Here is a 20,296-nt window from a genome sequence, read left to right on the forward strand (position 1 = left end):
CGGGCGAAGGGGGGAGGGAAGGAAGCGGTCTGCGACCTGTACGGTAGGTACCATCCCGGCATTCGCCTGGTATGAACGAGGAAAATTCACATTAAAAAAAAAGTCACCCAGGATGACTGGTCTAAAGATGCTGTTACTCAGTTTCGAGCGAGTGTCTCTACCGGGAACCGAACCCGGGACCACTCGCACCACAGGCTTAGCGACTACGCTACGCGAGGCCATGATGTTTTCGAAATGTAGTCTTGAATTATAATTCAATGAGTGTATAGTAGTAAATTTTACTTCTATACACTCAAAATTCATACACATTTCACATGAACCTATTTTCTACATGCTTTAAATATGTAACAAACATAATAACCAACAGCTTTTAATTATTGTCTTCAAACTTTTACTGGACACACATTTTAAATTAATCACTCAAACTATCAATTAATAAAATCTGCACATGAAGTAAGAGCCCTTTGTACTAATCTCGTTGCTTCAATAAACAAAGCTCTGTACCGTTAAATGGCGTTGTAGGTCAGGAAGTGGCTATTAGTAACGATATTACTGTGTGCTGTTTGCGCATGGTGAAGTAAGTTGACTAACGAGGAAGGTCCATAAACCGTGAGAGTTGAATTTTGATGAAAATTTGTGACAAGATTCAGTTCAAGTTGCTAAGTAACGTAGTAATAGTCACTCGATGCGCAAATGCTCCGTTGAGCTGCTACACCGACGCCATCTTGAAATCCAGTAGGCAATGTCCAAAAATACCCTTTTGGCGCAAACATGAAAAAGCTTTTGATAGATCTGACTTCAGTATTGTAATCCAAGGTAGACCATCTATATGTGGGAGTACTTCCAGTACATGATCGCCATCTTGAAAGGCGCCATATTGTATCGCCGTCAAATATGATAAATAGCAAGGGGGTCATGTGGGGTATCAATTAGCACTGGAATTTACTCCTGAATCCATTTCCGTAACCAAAGTTTACATATCTGTTTTCACTTCAGAGTTAAGAGGTCTCTTACCCACAGGAATTTATAAAAACTGTGCGAGTTAGACTTGTGTTATGAAACACGTTCGTGCGAGCACTTGCAGGATTTTAACTAATGCAGTAGTTAATGCAGTATAATAGCTACTATAGCAATCAAATCTTGAGACTAGTAAGAGAAATCGTTAATTAAATTGAAATGTCTGTAGTGAAAAATAGAATAGCAGCATGCTTCAAGTTATACCTATTTCAAAGTGCACTATATATATGAGTGTGTGTGTGTTGCGATTATGCATAGCATTTATATTCTGTAATATAAGTTAGTTTCGACGGCACATATGACTTTACAAGAATATGTCTTGAAGTTATTAGAAAACTAATAGAAAAATAAAAAAAAATATTAGAAAAATAATATAAACTGGTGCACATAAGCAAATATTAACCTACTAACCTTTTGCTATTCAGTTGTGATGATGGATATCCAAAACGAAGTGATTAGCACACAGCATCATGGATCAGTGCAAACACTTAACAAATGTACTTTCGTCACAATCTTCATGACCACAGACACTATTTTTTACTAGTCTCCAGAACATTTGTAAATGAATGAACTATTGCTCCTGTTACGTACCCACATTTCTGCCATGCATATGCAAGCATGTCCTTTAGGACTGGCGTACAAAATTGACGATACACTACAGAATGCATTTTCTTTATGGAGATTCTTACATATACCTTGTAGACCGAACAAGTGAACACCTGCTAGAATTAGTTATTTATCACAGTTTTGATATGAAAACTAGTCTTGCCCTTATTATAAGCAAGTATTTTATCGTTAAAGGTGGGAAGATGCAGATATTTAATTATTTAATATTCTAGGAAAAGCAAGAAAGAGGCTTGTTTTATGGATTGCAACTTGGTATTGAATCTTGTAATATTTATTGCCATCTATTTTTAGCAGGTATGTATGTATTCTCTTATCACTAATAGCAGAACAGACACAAGAAAAGTGAATTCTGAGTTTCCAGGTGTATCTGCTTCTAAGAATTGGCTGTGAACTGATAATTTAAATCCACTTCATTGTTCAATGGGGCAGCAATAAATCGATTGTATTTAGACAAACTGGCAATAAATACATTAAAGTTTTTTACCTTCGTAATATACACGGTAAATTATAGGTTGTCAATTACGAGTGTTGGAAAAGAATGCAATATTCTGCAACAATTATGGTCTTTGCATAAGATGTCAAGATTAGAGAAGAAAACTTAAGACACTATAATGGACCAGGTAAAATTGCCTAAAATAAATTTTTGGTTTGATAAAGTTTAACATTAAACACGTATGCCTGCTACGCTAAAGGAGACGTGGATATACTGATTATAGTGGAATCCGAACCATTTTGGTCGTTCAAATAATATGCACCAGTTCATATCATTTTTCTAATATATTTCCGAACAATCACTTTGGTATTCTCTGCTCGTCAGCACTATTAGGCATGTGTTTCATCGACCAGCAGTCTATTCCATCGCACTTTGAAATAGGTATAAATTGTAGCATGCTGCTATTCCATTTTTCACTACAGACATTTCAATTTAATTAACGATTTCTCTTACTAGTCTCAAGATTTGATTGCTATAGTAGCTATTATACTGCATTAACTACTGCATTAGTTAAAATCCTGCAAGTGCTCGCACGAACGTGTTTCATAACACAAGTCTAACTCGCACAGTTTTTATATATTCCTGTGGGTAAGAGACCTCTTAACTCTGAAGTGAAAACAGATATGTAAACTTTGGTTACGGAAATGGATTCAGGAGTAAATTCCAGTGTTAATTGATACCCCACATGACCCCCTTGCTATTTATCATATTTGACGGCGATTCAATATGGCGCCTTTCAAGATGGCGATCATGTACTGGAAGTACTCCCACATATAGATGGTCTACCTTGGATTACAATACTGAAGTCAGATCTATCAAAAGCTTTTTCATGTTTGCGCCAAAAGGGTATTTTTGGACATTGCCTACTGGATTTCAAGATGGCGTCGGTGTAGCAGCTCAACGAAGCATTTGCGCATCGAGTGACTATTACTACATTACTTAGCAACTTGAACTGAATCTTGTCACAAATTTTCATCAAAATTCAACTCTCACGGTTTATGGACCTTCCTCGTAAGTACGACCCTGCAATGGATTCGTCCAAACATGTCAGGAGAGCAGTTATTCAATTTTTGGCGGCACAAGATATTAATGGAACCGAAATCTACTGTCGGAATTGGAAGTGTCACACTCACGCTGTACATTGTTCACAATGTACTGATTTTAGTAAGGGTTGTTACACAAAACATACCAGTACCTAGTCAAGCCACTTAACGATTACAGTGGACAATCTTATGAGCGAGACTCGTCGATTTACCACACGAGATATTGCCCAAGCATTCACTGTCTGTAAGCAAGGGAGCTAGTAGTAACAATTTTCGTGCCGAAGTCTGGTTCCGCAGCCAGCCACGATCATTTTTCGACATGAAGAACGATTCAAATACACAATATGTACCCAATAGCTACACTTAGCAAATAACCTGGAGAAACTTCCTTGCTTCGGTTCCTTTTGTTATTGCCACGGATCTGGTACACGACAATCATTTGGACAACTCTTACATCAATATTTACGTATGCACTTAATTCGTACTAACCTTTGCATTTGGTGAATCCAATTTTATCACAGCTACATTGTCACTAAGCTCAACATTCACGTGGGACCTGTTTAATACGGCAGCTAACGACAAGAAACGTGACTGTGGAAATGCTGAAATGAAAGACAAAAGTTTTAAATGTAGAAAATTCATGTATTCTTAAAGCTAAAATCAATTAACACACCAAAATTTCTGTTTGTGTTTCACTGCTTCAATCCCTTCTGTTATTTACGTGTTCATCAGTTTATTATGTGATTGTGTAGAAAGAAATCGGTCCACTTTCGGGTTGTACTTGAAATTTATCATAAACATGTCGCAAATTCCATGAGGGCAAGTCATACATATTATCAACACCTATTTCATAAAACGTGTGCATTTACAGGTGCTTTTTGCAAGTCGTCAATTACAAATAAGAAAGAAAATAATAATAAATTATACATATAGGTATAATTGTAATTTGCAGTTCCAATTTAATAATACCAGGGCTCATAGTGGTCTGTTATCTTGTAAATAGTTGAAAAGTGACCAAAAGCACACGAAAAAGTGACCAAAATCTCATTACACCCTTTTTTTTTCCTTTGTCAATTTCTCCATCGCCTCTCTTTGTTGTTTTGTTGCATCTTCTCTTCTTTACTTCCTCCTTTCTTAGGTTTTCTAGGTATGCTTTGTAGTTACGGTAAGTGCACTTAGCACATGTAAGAATCTTCTGAGTAAGTAGAACCAGTTTTGGCCTATTACCGAATTTCTTCACCTCAGATATCATATTTAACTTTGCATTGAGAGTTCCCAAAGCCATGAAATATTCAAATTTCCATCACCTATTCTTAAGAACATACAAGAAGCATAACACAAGACGACCATGATGAAACACACAAACACACACGCGCGCGCAAAAAGAGCGGAGCGTTAACTATTACGAGAGAAAACTAAAAGACGATTAGGATAGAAGAAAAAATAGACACAGAAGGGTTCTCAACCCCACGTTGAGAACTTAAGCATCCACCAACCATCCACTGTGCTTTAGAAAGAATAAAAGGTGAAGTGAGAATAAAGCTGATTGTTTCACATGTGGCAGGAAGTACTAAAGCTTTCAGAAGAGTAGTGAGTAACAAGTTTCTGCCAATTTCCCATTTATTTTTATATTTTTCTTAGAAAACTTCCAATGCAAAACATAAATTACACGAAAAAGTCACTTTACCTCCCAAAAAAGTAACTTCTAGTGACAAATTTGGAAAAAGTAACTTTTAGTGACCAACTTGAAAAAAAGTAACTTTTAGTTTTTTTTAAAAAAAAAAGTGACTCGCTATGAGCCCTGTAATACATATAATAGTAACACCAAATGTTTAACTTGGAAGGACGACGATTATGATAATGAAATAGCAGTGGTGAGAAGTACAAGAGCTTTGTACAGAACGCCTTTACAAATACCACCCCTAACAGCACACAAACGGGAAGTGTGTGAGGTTTTGTTGCCAGTGTTTAAGTCAGTGGATTTTACTTTTTATCAAGAAAGAAATGTAAATATTATATTACTCACGTTTGAATTTAGTAATTATTATTAAGTATTCACAGTAAGAAAAATTCTTTATACAAAATGAATATTACTTTAGCAGAATTCATTAGCATTTAGCAAGAAAATTAATTTCTTATGTTTTTTACTCTTTATTAATGCTTTTAAAAAAAATGTTCAGGAAGAGGGTCGGCTTATAATCGAACAATACTGTACATCATCAGATATATCAGATATTTACTAGCCTACATCAACTAAATATTTATATGATTTCAGACACCTTACAATCAAGAAACCAGAATTTTAATAAATTCCTCTGTATAATAATAATAATAATAATAATAATAATAATAATAATAATAATAATAATAATAATAATAATAATAATATCGGACAACACGAAGTATGGATTCAACATAAAACAAACTAAAACCACCTGAACTTAACATAACGCACTAACCAAACTATACGCGAGCACGAAAAACCAACTGAGGAATCTACTGAAGACCACCGAAATGTTGTCAACAAACGTGCGAATGAAGTTTGGAATAAACAATGCAAAACAATGCAGGTTAATCAAGGAAAACAAATAATCAACAAATATAAATTAGCCACAGAAGAGAAGACTGAAGCCATGAAACAGAAAGAAGTACTCGTATACAAGTATTTAGATTTCAACCAATCCAGAAAAGAACAGAACACAAGAAGATAAAAGAAAGAACAACACAAAATTACGAACAGAGATATGAAGATATATATATATGCAGAACAAACCTTCGACAGTAAGAACACAAGTAAAACTATTCATACATTTATTTGAAGTACCGGTTCTAACGTACTAATTTGAAGTAATAAAATGAACAGAGAACGAACTAGCAGATCTCGAAAGGAAAAACACCATATTGATAGAAAACAAAATACTAAAGAAAGAGTGTTATTATCTAAAAAACGAACGAAAACTAGGACTGATCAACATCCGAAATCTATATTACACACAAATATTAAGAGATTATTTCTCAGGAAAACAAGGAAATTCAAAATTACAAAGAATTAGTACCAGCAGACTACGAATATACACCACTTCACCTAAGCCAGACAGATGAATCGAAAGTAATTTCAAAATTACAAACAACAGAGGACATAGGAAAGCAATGGAAAGGAAAACCATTACATGGGCAATTCCCGGGACAAGTCAACCAGGAACATGTAAACAGGGATGTGGCATATCAACGGATGAAAATAGAAGATTACCAAGAAATAGAATACAAGACCAGGTAATAAAATACTACAGAAAAAACACACCTTGAAAAACATCGCAATACAAGATGACAAATGCAAAAGATGTCAAAAATATCCAGAAACAATACAACATACAACTGGATGCACAATGATAGCACAAACTGAATACAATAAAAGACCTGATAGTGGCAAAAATCATACATGAAGAATTAGCAATGAAACAGAAAATTATACCAGAAGTACCGTATTACAAATAACAGGAAACCATACTAGAAAAACCCAAACTTTCCTCGGATAGAACAATACTAACCGATAAAGAAGTACATCATAAAATAGTCCGGACATCACAGTAATAAGCAAAGAGAAAGTTGGGGTACATCTAGTAGACAAAATAATACCAAATACAACAAACCTGCAGAAAGCACATAGAGAAATATAAACAACTAGCTTAAAACATAAGAGGATAATGGAAGATCAAAATTTTAAAATAACAGCAGTAGTAATATCAGATACTGGAATGGTCCACAAGACATCGAGAAATGTGTCTGAAACAACTGGAATTAAAGAAAAAATTAAAGAAAATACAGAAGAACGTAATATTGGACACATGAAAATTGTAAGAAACTTGAGGCAAACCTCAGAACAAAGGGAGAAAGATAGGAAAAGTCGCGTGCTCAGATGAGAAGTGGAGAAAATAAATACATTAATAATAATAACAATAATAATAATAATAATAATAATAATAATAATAATAATAATAATAATAATAATAATAGCGGTCGTCAGGTCTTTCTTCCTTTAGATCCTCTAGCAGGTCGAAAAGTGAACTCTTTATTATATTATTATTATTATTATTATTATTATTATTATTATTATTATTATTATTATTATTATTATTATTTATTTATTTATTTATTTACTTTCTTTCTTTGCTTGACTTTACTCTATTGGCTTGTACGAGTATGGATATTTTTTCTTTTTGATCTTGCAATGTACTTTAACTCTGTTTAAACAAATGGCACCTGCATCAGATAATTGTCCCAAATGTAAACAGCCAATTTGAAAAAAAAAAAAACTGTAAAATGCATCATACGTTTAAGGTCATCTTTCATGTCTAGAACAGTTAAGTAAAACTGTATATGTTTCTCAAATTAGTGACTATAAATGCGATACTTCCATAAACGACGAAAATAAAGGACTTCGATACTTTGGGAGCTGTTAGTAATCCAATCCGTCTGATAGCCAAAATAATGAACAGAGAAGTGTTATTCAATCAAGTTGTGGTTGTAACCAATTTTCTATTGATTCGGTGCTTCTTTCAAAACTTACAGAAGACTGCTTGAATAGATTTGGTTGTATATTGCTAAGAGAACTTCAAAATAAGAGTACTGAATCTTGGTTTCAGATGATTTCAAGAAATAAGAAACCAATTTCTAAACATGTGGTTCACAGATCGCGAAATTCAAGCTCAAAGAACACCTGCTGTTGACAATTCTTGAATTAGCTTCAAAATCGAGGAGAAACGCCTTATTTGTAACTAGGTTTAGTCCATCAGTTACGACTGACGTGGTTGAAAATATTGTTAAACAACAAAACGTTATGAATGTTGTGTACCAAATTGAAAACCAAATATAACTCTTACTCATCGTTTCATGTTGAGTAAATGAAGCTTTACACAATCCTACAGTGTAGCCTCGTATTATTCATATAATTTACCCATCATACTTTTACTTTGAATGCAAGATTGTTTGATAAACTAGGTCAGGAGAGAAGGCTGTTTTTACCTATCTACATAACTTAACCTATCCTGTGTTTTTAGTTCGTTTCCAGTTGATGGAACCCACTGAACTCAGATAATTCCAAACAGTGTTAGGCCAGATTGTCCTAGAGGTCAAAGGAACAGTGTTTAAAATGAAGGAATACTCAGTCGGAGTAGAGAGAGTACTGACTTCCGTATCTCCGCAGATCTCCAAGAAATTAAAGCGAAGTTTGTTAAGGCGAAGTATAGGGCAACTAAGCGAAACTTATCTCCTTGCCCTTTCCATCAATAATTGGTGAAGGTGTGTAATTTGTTATCTTGACGAGAACTGTATTAAGTTCTTGATTGCTACTAATCTAAATCCCATAATTTAATATAGAGGAATTGAAGTTGTAAATAAAGCATTAACTCTCAGCCTAAAAGACCTCACTTTTTCTTTACTATTCTGAAGATATCTGAAGATGAAACCCCTAGAGATTAAAGAACGAAGCCGGAAGGATTATTAGTTATCATATATGTAGATAGGCTAGCAGATCTGCATATTGAAAAAGCTTATATTGGAAGATTAATTATTTATATAAGAAAACAAAAAATTATTAAATCTTTCATATATATATATATATATATATATATATATACAGCAGACGATACGAGTTTATTTCAAAGTCATGCTACAGATTTTCCTTCGCTTCAGAGCTCCGTACGTTAGTATGCTAATAGCCACATGCGTTTCTTGTTTCTCACATGGCTGCAAATTACATTATAATGCTACGATGTTCACAGGATTTTTCCACGCCTTCGTCCCGGTCATTGCTTCAGAAAAAAAAATATTGTTTATTCACAAGTGTATTACACAATGGACTAGGAAAAAGTCAAGAACAAGAAATACTTTTTCTCTTTAGCACTCCGGTAGTTTAGTTGCTAGCGCGCGCCTTCGATTTCCGCCGAGAGAGCCTTGAAATCTAAACGAATAACGGTGTTCATATTTAATCTTAAATAGTCGGCCCACGTTTCATATAGCCTTGGTGCTGAAAAGGAACGCTAAACTTAAACAATTTTTCTCGTATATTGACTGAGGTAGAAGCTGACATGCCTATAGAGGAATTGGTGTAATATGTTATTTCCTCCTTTACCATGTATAACGTTGTATTAAAAAATTCTGGTGTGCTCACACTCCACTAAATAACTAAATTATTCATATTACTTTCATATTCCTATTATTCATATTACTTTCGAAATAAATTCATTACTCACATTTCATATTCCTTCATATTACTTTCGAAATAAATTCATTATTTAAATCAAGTACGATGACATTTGAACAACACATGGCTGTATACCTACTGTTGGGGCACTATATATATATAAAATTGAAAGTGACTATGTTTGTGACTATCAATCTCTTGAACGATCTCTTTATCAAATTTTTGTTGTAGATGCAGTTCTGACCGGGGAGTGTTTTTAGCTATTCCCCTTGACGGTAAAACTTCGGGGAGGGGGAGGAAGGAAATTATAAAAAAAAATAAATAAATAAAACCTAATAATTCTTGAACCGGACGACCGATCTCAAACTTTCAACATAGATAAGGTTCGGGCCTGGTATGTTTTTTATTATTTCACCTTGACGGAGCAACGTAGGGGAGGAGGAGAGAGATACACAAATCAATATAGAAATAAAAGTGATCTAGTTCGTGAGTTAATAACTCGAACTAACCGATCAATCTGAATAAAATCTTCGACATAGATGAGGTTCGAATCTGGCAAGTTTTCTGTCATTTCACCTTGACGGTAGATCTTAGGGGAGGGGGGAAAATATATGAAAATGAATAAAGCTTAACTCCTGAACCACCCGACCGATCTCGATCAAACTTTCAACATAGATGAGGTTCGGACCTGGGATGGTTTTTATGATATCACTTTTACGGTAGAACTTAGGGTAGGGGGAGGGGAGGGGAGATATCTATAAAAATAAATAAAACTCACCCAACCCATCTGGATCAAATTTTCAACATAGATGAGGTTCAGGCTTGGAAAGTTCTTTTTTTTTTTCTTTTTTAGATTTTCACTTTAATGGTAGAACCTAGGGGAGGGGGAAATTTATATATAAAACTACTCTTGAACCACCCAACCTCATCTTGATCAAATTTTCAACATAGATGACGTTTGGGCCTAGGACAATTTTTGTCATTTAACTTTGACAGTGCAACGTACGGAAGCGGGGAGGATTATGTAAAAAATAAAAATTAGTTTTTTAATACATTTTCACTTTGACGGTAGTACTTAGGGGAGGGTCGAACTTAGGAATAATATATATAAAACTTGAGTCTTGAACCATCAGACTGATCTTTATCAAATTTACAACCTAGATGAAGTTTAAACCTGAGATGGTTTTTGCCATATCATTTTGACGGTGTAACTTAAAGGTAGGAGAGAGGAGAGACGTTTAAAAAATGATCGACACTGGCCGATATTAGTATCGAATCCATAGTTTTCGCGATCGCTAAGATGAACAATGACACTTCTGATGCCGTTTAAATCCAAATACAGCCGCTCAACTTTGGGGGAAGGGAGGAGTAGATATAAAATGATCGAAATGACCAACATCGATACTGATCAGTGTCGAATTCATAGTTTTCGGGGTTGCTGAGACGAACAAAGACACTTCGGATATCATGCACTGCAACATGGGGAGAGGAAGAGGATATATAAAAATCATCGAAAATGAAAGATATCAAGGAGCGCTTTAGTAATAGTAAAAAGTGACTGATTAACGGAACACATTACTATTTATTTTTTATTTAAAACAGCGAAGCGGGTAATTGATGCTTATATATACTAGCACCACTTCTAAACGTAACATTCGATATAACCGCTTGATGGATTTGTAAAGCAACGTTAATGGTTCAAAATTAATCTGCACCGTTGCCACATAGTGAAATTTTGAGTCCACATAGCGGCTGGCGGATAAAGGAGGCCCCGGAGGGTATACCATCATATAGCATTTTCGCTTTATTTTGTCCTGAAAAATAGTGCGCTGTTATTCGTGGGCATCATTCTTAGAACATCCGATAGATAGATAGATTTGACTGATTGATTGATATTGTAATTAGTATAATGTGAGAAATTGAAGACCAAAATGACAATTTCTGCTGCTCGAGATGGGATTTTATTACGTTTCAGGTTGGCATCACTGTTCCATAGCCTAGCGGCACGTTGATAGTATCGTGGATCACCAATAAAATTTCATCGATAAAAAAATAGAAACATTTTTACTGACATGGGTAACATAAATGAAAGTTAAAGAGTTTTGAAAAAGAAAAATGAATAGATTCTATCTTTAAACTTTTAGTTTAACAAAAGCAATGAGTGTGTACGAGATAACCAACCTGTCTTACAGAATGAGCGTTGCTATTTTAAAACTTTGGTTTATTCATCACGAGCCTACTTCCTATTTTCATCCCTTATGGCTGAACGCAGTAAAATACATTAAATTAATTAAAGTTCTAAAGCTGAAAGCGCTGTATTTAGAGTTCAAAAATGTCAGAAGCATATGGAACTGTAAAACAATGAATTATTTCTGTTTCAGTATCCTGCCAGTGGCAAGACAATATTGCTTATAGAGTTGGCCAAAATCATGGTTTTTATTGGGAAAAAAAAAAAAAAATTGGTTTAAACCCTTTTTTGTTTGTTTGTTTAAGTAATTCGTTCTATGTATTTATATCACATATGACAGAAATAAGTTTTTGTTTCGCCTTGGTGTTATTATGCAACGACTGGGTTATGCTGGAAGGGGTCAAGTAAGCTTAAAGCGGAATCAAAACTGCTTCTCGGCTTACATTCGAGAAAAATTGTCCTCCATTTGAACTCGAAACCGTGACTAATTGGTCACAAATGTGATACGTCTTCCGACTCATTCACGAAGGACTCCTGATAAAAATACGTTGTACTGATCTTTACATACTTGTTAATATAATTGTCACGAGTCATTTCAGAAGGACAAAAAGATAAACAGTTGCAGAGTGAAGCCACTAAACAGAATTACATATGGGCAATTTCAAAACACTGCAGAATACAGAAGAAATAGTTTAGTCCAAGTTATTTCACTACGACATTTATTAGTCCAAGTTAAAGAAATATGACGACTTAATTTGCATATCAGTAAGAAAAGTGATTAAACATACGAATTATTTGAGTCCACTTTGGCTCTGATCCATTTATACATAAATAGATACCAAAGATACTTCTGATTTCAATAAATGCCTCTCGTGGGGTTTGTATGAGCACCCTCCCCCCACACACGAAAGTACGGCATTTCGATGTATTTTATCAATAGTAAACATTATTAAAACGAAACAATATTTAGAATTTTTTATTGCAATTGCGTAACAATAATGAACTATAAAAAAACTAGAAAAGAAACATTCACAAACTTCTTTAAAAAAAAAAAAAAAAAGTTGTTTTTATAGTACAATCTCTTTTAGTAATGAATAGGGAATTAAGTCTAACACTTGTAAATATAACAGGAATATTATACGGGAGTGAAACGTGATAACCCACAAATGTGTGCTCATCATGATTTTACGAACACTTACACTTTTATGAACATTTTTCGTTTTTTGGTTTAAACCAGTTAGTTTATATATGTATACACAAAACAGCTGGTTTAAACCAAGGTTTAAATCATGGTTTAAACCAGGGTTGGCAAAAACCATGGCTTTTATTTATTTTTATTTTTATTTTTATTTTATTTTTTTTTTTATTTATTTTTTTATTATTATTATTATTATTATTATTATTATTATTATTATTATTTGTTTAAACCAGGTTTTTATGGTTTAAATAATTTGCTCTATATATTCATATCATATATGGACAGAAATAAGTTTGTTTCGCCTTGATGTTATTATGCAACAACGGGTTATGCTGGAAGGGGTCACATAAGCTTAAAGCGGAATAAAAACCGCTTCTCGAGTTACATCCGAGAGAAATTGTCCTGCACTTGAACTCGGAACCAGGACTAATTGGCCTCAAATGCGATACGTTTGCCGACACACTCACGAAGAAATCTTGATAAAAAAAAAAAAAAAAAAAAAAAAAAACGTTGTACTGATCTTTACATGCCTCTTAATATAACTGTCAAGAGTCATTTGAGAAGAACAAAAAGATAAACAGTTGCACAAGTGAAACCATTATACAGAGTTACATATGGACAATTTCAAAGTACTACGGAGTACAGAAGAACTAATTTAGTTCAAGTTAGTTAACAACGACTTTTATTGGTCCAAATTAAAGAAATACAACGACTTAATCTGCATATCAATAAGAAAAGTGAATAAAGATACGAATTATTTGAATCCACTTTGGCTCAGACTCATTTATACATAAATAGATACCAAAGATACTTATTTCACTAAATGCCTCTCGTGGGGTCTGTATGACCCCCCCCCCCACACACACACACAAAGTACGGCATTTTCGATGTATTTTATTAACAGTAAACATTGAAACGAAACAATATTTAGAATTTTTCTTCGATTGCAATTACATAACAATAATAACTACAAAAAATCACAAAATGAACATTTATAAACTTATAAAAAAAAAAAAGTTGCTTTTGTAGTATAATCTTTTTGAGTAATGAATGGGGAATTTAGGTCTGAATATAATACAAATAATATACGGGAATGAAACGTGATAACCCACAAATGTGTGTTCATCAAGATTTTGCAAACACTTACACTTTTACGAACATTTTTTTGTTTTTTTGGTTTAAACCAGCCAACCCTGGTGTAAACCACCTTGGTTTACACCAGCCAACCCTGATCGCTTGGTTTCATCAATACACCATTCCCTGCTGCTGTACTGCTTGATTCCAACCAAGGAAATTTCCGAAACAAGCTGATAATGAAATAAATGTATTGTTATACGCAAAGATGAATATAGAACTATAGTCCGCCCAGCATAACCAGCGGATGGCGTCATCCAATGAGTTCGCGACGCGCTGTTGCCAAACCTTCCGTGAGAAAGCCAGCTTTTACCGGGCTAATGTAGTATGTAGCAAAAGTACTTGTTTCACTAAGAACATCTAGTATATGATAATACAAAAATATGACATTAATAACACCACCATAGTATGTGTCTTATCAATAATACTATTTTCAGTTACAAATGTGGTATGAACAATATATATTTCGTTTTGTTCGGAAGTTCACGAGACAAGCAAATGTATGCATGTGCTTTTGATTAGTTTCCGTGGGTACGCTGCTTATAATTACATTAAGATTCATGCAAAAATAGAACTAAGGAGTCCTCAAACCGAAGGTCAATGTGGTACAATTTTATTTATTTTTATATTTCTTTTTATCCCGAAACAAAGCAAATCTCGCACAAGGAAACAAGTTATGCACTAATTAATGAAATCTAAATATTTCATGAATAAGGAGTACATATGGCTGATTAATAGAGCACTCATCTATAATGCTAAATGTCAATTCAAACTGCTCTAAACTTGTGTGGTATATTCGTGAATTTTCTGGAGCTTTCTCCATTTCCTCCCATTACCTTAGTTACGCAATCCTGCTATCATGAATTTGTTTTAACTAGGCCAGGTGATTGAGGACATCCAAATAAGTAAAAATGTTCGTGTAAATATGAGTCCGATGCCGCTTCGTTTCCGAGATACAGAGTGTTCAAATGTCGAGTCCCACCAATGGCTCACTACGGGAAAGTAAATGGAAATGTTCAATATTACAGGAATAATACAATCAAGTGGAATTATGCCTGTGCAAACATAGATATTTAAACTAATCTACATTTCAGGTTATTGGGTTATCAGTGTTGCTAACCTGGTACAAAAATTTATGTTTTCAAATACCACTCGACGTCCACACGTTAGCATACGACTGCTGCTATCAAAACATTCCTAAACATGGGGCAGATTCCGGTTCGTTTTTAAAAGACAAGGCCATTTGAAAACATAACGCTTTGTACGCGGTTGGAAACACTGACAACCCAATAACCTCAAATATTGATTAGTTTCACTCTACATTATAGTGCAAATATTTTGCAAGGCACAACTCCACTTGATTGTGTTATTCCTGTAATATTGAATTTACTTTCACTTTTCGATAGTGAATGGAAATATTCCCATTGGAGGGACTTGACATTTTAACATCCTGTCAGAAATGAAGGATGAAGAAATGAATCAGCATCGGACCCATGTTTATAGGAACATTTTTACTTATTTGGATGTCAGCAATTACACCCAGTATATCAGCTCTACCTACAGGCTATAACATCTTTCAGTGGTTATGCCGGCTAGAAAGACGATGATGATGAGAAATGAATGTAATGATGGAATGAATGAAGTAGGAAACCAGAAAACCCCGACAAAACCCACGCACACGGTGTTTGTCCACCACAAAGCCCACTTAGCGAGAGCTGAGACCGAACCATGGACTTTACACATCAGCGTTCTACCACTAAGCCACCGCTGCTAGGGTCAAGAATATAATTTAATTTCGTGAAATAAATAAAACTTTGTTTACATATGTATGAGAGTATTTTTCCGTTGCGATCACAGCATCAAGTAGATCATCCTCACTTTCAGATTCAACAGATGCACTTTAAAATTTTAAAAAGGGAACACTTGAATTATCATTTCCTGAGTTTGTTCCATGCCGCTTCGTTTGTTCAATTCTCCTCACAATAAACATTCCTACAGTTAATACACTGCAAATTTTAAAATGCTATACTGCATCGATTTGTGTTCCGCACACGCACGTAACAAATACAGAAGCAAAAGCTAATGGCACTGCAACGGGGAGGTTTACAACATAATGAAAATTATGTACAATATATCATTTAGTGCTTATTCATCAAATCTTGTATAAGCACTTTTTCCAAGAAATTTATATATGAAATTGATCATGCATGTATTCTGAACAGTACGTTACCAACTCCGCCTACAGTTTCGACCAAACAATAACCAAGACCATAGGATGAAAAAGAAAACAAACGTTAGTTTTGATGTCAGAATTTTTGTTAGTCTCTATCACCTTGTTCGTTAGCAGAAAGGGATTTTTCCCTTTTCTGCAGGGAAATAACTCTTTGGAAGTTAAAAACCACCACCAGATTAATAGTGTTGCCAATCAACATATAGTTTTATTTTCTCAGATAGCACAAGGTTATTACACATTTGAAGTTTACATGTTAAACGAACACCTGCAATGTTACATTTATTATTTCATGTTGCAAATTAAGGACTCTACATTATCACAACATTCAAATTTTGGTGGTCTCTACAGCTGTAATAACGAGAGACAGACTAAGTAATGCACATTCAAAACACTTCAGTGCCTAATAGTATGATCTCGAACAAACACGAAGTAAGTTACACGAGATTTCAAAAGCCTTTATTTCGAAAAATTGCTTAAATTAGTATCTCACTCAATTACATAGATGGTTTTCACTAGATGTGAAGATTAGAATACCGTTTACAGCAATTTGGTACTCAAACCGTTTTGGAAATACGATCAAAATTAATAAAATTTGCAACAACACCTCTTAAAATTATATAATTCAGAGAACTTGTAGCAATTACCCACCAGAAAGTATTGTTCTAATGTTGTAGTGGTAAAGTAAATCAATAATAATTTTAAAAAGTTTCCACAAATACGCCATTTTAAGCAATATATCAAATTCTATATATTTTTTTCTATAGCTCCCGAATAGTTTGAGGTATCGAATTATTGTAAACGTCATTATGATCTTTATGTTTATTGAAAACCATCTACATAACTGGATATCATACTTATCTAAACACTTTTTCGAATATAAAGATTTTTTCAGAAAAGTCAAATTTTCAATTCCTTGTAACTCTGTTCGTACTTGTTCGAAATACGTCATGTGATGACTGTACTATTGGACAATTAGGTACTTAGGATGTGTATTACCCTGTCAGTCTCACTTGCATTAATTACTGTTCTAGAACCCTCCAAAATGTGGGTCTTTCGATGTTTGTTGTACTGTAGCGTCCTTAGAGGATGGTTGTAGAACACAGGTCCCCAAGACCCATATCCACGGGGTTTAGGGGGCCGGAACCCCTAAATTTATATTGGCCCCCTAAATTCTACATCCTTCGTACATTTTTGGGCTGGCTACAGGGCTGGTTCCTTCATGTAAGTTAGTAGCTAGGCTGGTTTCTTTCTGTACCGAAGTTTAATATTTAGTTCACACAGTATTGTCGAGCGTGCGTTAGCGAGTGAAGGCGGGTTAGAGCCCGGCAGTGCACGTTGTTTTCTGTTCTTATTACAGCTAATTGCGAAGGAGGACCTGTGTTCTAGAACCTTGCCCGTCCTTAGTTTACACCACCACACGAGAAGTAAGGTATTGTAAGTTTTTGTTTTATATGTAAATCTGGGTAATTGTTTAGTATTGGGGAGAAAAAAGTAGCAGAAAACCAAGATGATTTACAAGAGAAATGAGTTGATAGTAGAGTTCAAATAGTTAAAAAAGTATCGTACACAATATTTTGAAGACAGTAAGGGACTTGTACAAACCGAAAAGTAAGTGGAAGTGATTGCCCATTTTATGTTGAGAACAGAACCCAACCAACCCTGCGGGGCTTCTAATCCGTTCCTACTACTACTAGTACTACTAGTACTTATACTATGGATCATAATTTATGAAACAATGAAACGACCGAATCGGAATAGAATATCGCACAAAAAAAAGAAAAAATAAAAATCTAGCCCCCCAAAGCTAAACAATAGCCTAAATTTGAAATATGTAATAACCTAACGTAGTGCTACTTGGATAAATACAACTTTATGCTGGGCTGGCAACACTCTTAACCTTGTATTATCAGAGTATACTAAACAATATCCCCTTGTCGATATTTGAACGGTACAAAATTTCAGCTTCTTTTCTTAACAAGTTTAAAAGTTACAAGAACATATCAAGATGAATGATCCACTCTGTATATAAAAATGAGTGAAATGTTTGTCCTCCAGCTCCTTTGATGGATCGATTCTTATGATTTTTAGTGCCTGACTTAATTCTTGCCTAGTTTAATGTTTACACATACTACTCATTAAAATGCATTTCCGAGGGAAATGCACAAGGCAGTTCAAAATATATGCGAAAAATTTAGTAACTTTTGATCTTGTTTAACTTAGATGATGAAATTTGGTATATAAACTTTTCACTTGAAGTGGACCTGTCGCTTAGAGCTTTTGTTTTAAGGTAGGGCAAAGGGGTTTATTTCTTCTATGGATATAAAAATGAACGGAACTATGTTTATGCTAAACCGTTGCACCGATTTTTTTTGGGGGGGTGAGTAGGTGGTGGGGTATCTGAGTGGACAATGGCTTCACGTAAGGTGTTTGGTACATTTTGGCAATGGATGTCATAGTTTTCGGTGTCGCTGAGAACAATAATAATACTCCCGAAGAAGTTCAGTCCCCTCGATATTGGGTGGGGTGGTAAGGGAGTGAGGTGCAAAAATAAACGAAAACAACCCGTGTTAATAACTAATCCATGAGATGAACAGTGTGCACGCGGCACTAAGAAACAAAGAATTCCTCTAATTTTTCACCCCCCCCCAATCTCTAAACAATAACCTAAATTTTTAGCTGAGAATTAAATATCGTAGTTGAAAATTATGGATAATTTGGATTAGGTTAGTTTAGAAACTGGATTTCACTTCACTTAAAATATGTTAGTTTATCTGTGGCTGTTTTTTGATCCACATTTTGGAGAACTTATGAATTACGATTTTTAAAGAATTGATTTATCTAAACTGGTTACCAGAGTAGTTTGGGAAGCAGTTCCCAAAGATGTTTAAATTCTCCAGAAGAGTCTAGGAGTGACTTCTGGAAGAGAGTAACAAGTTGTCTGTGAACTTTGGTACAGAAAGGAACTAATCTACCTACTAACCTATATGGGGGGACCTGTTCTAGAAACTTCCCGGAACGGACGACTAACTTTGGAACCTAACCTATACTAACAACTTCTTTTTATGAAAAAAGCAAGGTATATATGTTATGTTCTCGGGCCAACATTCACAATCTGAACCAAGAATATGCCGATCCTTATTACGCGACCTCTTACCGATACTTTCAATGAATCAAGTTCCAGTGTATATAAATAAGAATATCTGCTATTATTCGTTCGTTACACTCTCACTTTCAACAATGAGCCTCAGAATGCTTTTCACTGATTTGTGACTAGTTCAGTAAACTCAAGCAGTAGCAATATCTGAAAATAAATGTTTTCAGTGTGTTCCAATGACTTCATAACTTGTTTTCAGTGTGTTCCAATGCATTTATTTTATTTATTTAAGATGTTTAGATTTGCTTACAAGTAAGAATTAAACAGAATTCATAATTTTCAGGATTCTTTTATCAGTGAGAGTTTAACAGACAATTAATCTTCAGAAGTGGTGTATCATTATAGTTGTCTTCTTTCTTAGTGGATGTATATACAAATATGCAGTAATAAAATATTTTCCTACAGATCATAACATCATAATTGAATAAATAATACTGTCACGCCCCTTGCAGAGCATAGGCTGGAACTTGACCATGTCTACGGCCCCGGGTATCGGATCCGCACAGTCATCGTTACGTGACAAACACTGATCGACATACAGAAAATTAATGCTAACACAACAAAACTCAAAATCTGTGTGCTTATTAAGATAATCACACTAACATCTCTGCGTACCTGAAATATGAGCTATTTTGCACCCCGTTGCATGCCTAAGTGACCCTAGCAACCTGAAGGCAGACATCTTGTGGCAGTAGCTCACGGGGTTGGCGTAGAAGGAGGCCAAACGCAACAAGTTTTCGTGTTTACGAAATTTCTGCTTCTCTTCCGAGATTTGATTCAGAATGTTAGTTCTTCTTCTCAGACAATATCTATGATCACCGACTCGTGGGTAAGCAAAAATAACATGTCTCTTTTAGGATCAACGATCCGGAATTGCGGAGCACAGCAAAACACAAAACCTGCAAGAGAAATTATCTTCTATGCAGATTATACCATCTAAAACGCAAATTACTCTATGTTAGCAAATAAGGTACAAATTCTGCAGCTACTCTTTTGTTACTGCTATC

General features: G+C 34.7%; 1 protein-coding gene across 2 annotated transcripts in view; it reads right to left on the reverse strand.

Annotated features, from left to right (window-relative positions):
• The window catches only part of Mtpalpha (monolysocardiolipin acyltransferase Mtpalpha), a 75,232-nt gene extending 55,170 nt beyond the window's left edge, over window positions 1–20,062 (reverse strand). For both annotated transcript variants that reach the window (XM_081741714.1, XM_081741709.1), the window contains exons 1-2: window positions 19,905–20,062; window positions 3,670–3,782 (exon numbers count right to left, since the gene is read on the reverse strand). In XM_081741714.1, coding sequence (XP_081597840.1) covers window positions 3,670–3,782; window positions 19,905–19,971 — 180 coding nt within the window. In that variant the 5' untranslated portion in view covers window positions 19,972–20,062. The remainder of the gene's footprint in view (window positions 1–3,669; window positions 3,783–19,904) is intronic.
• Between the last annotated feature and the right edge of the window lie 234 nt (window positions 20,063–20,296).

The sequence above is a fragment of the Thermobia domestica genome, chromosome 2, assembly GCF_964235325.1.
Source record: "Thermobia domestica chromosome 2, izTheDome1.hap1.1, whole genome shotgun sequence".
Classification (NCBI taxonomy): Eukaryota; Metazoa; Arthropoda; class Insecta; order Zygentoma; family Lepismatidae; genus Thermobia; species Thermobia domestica.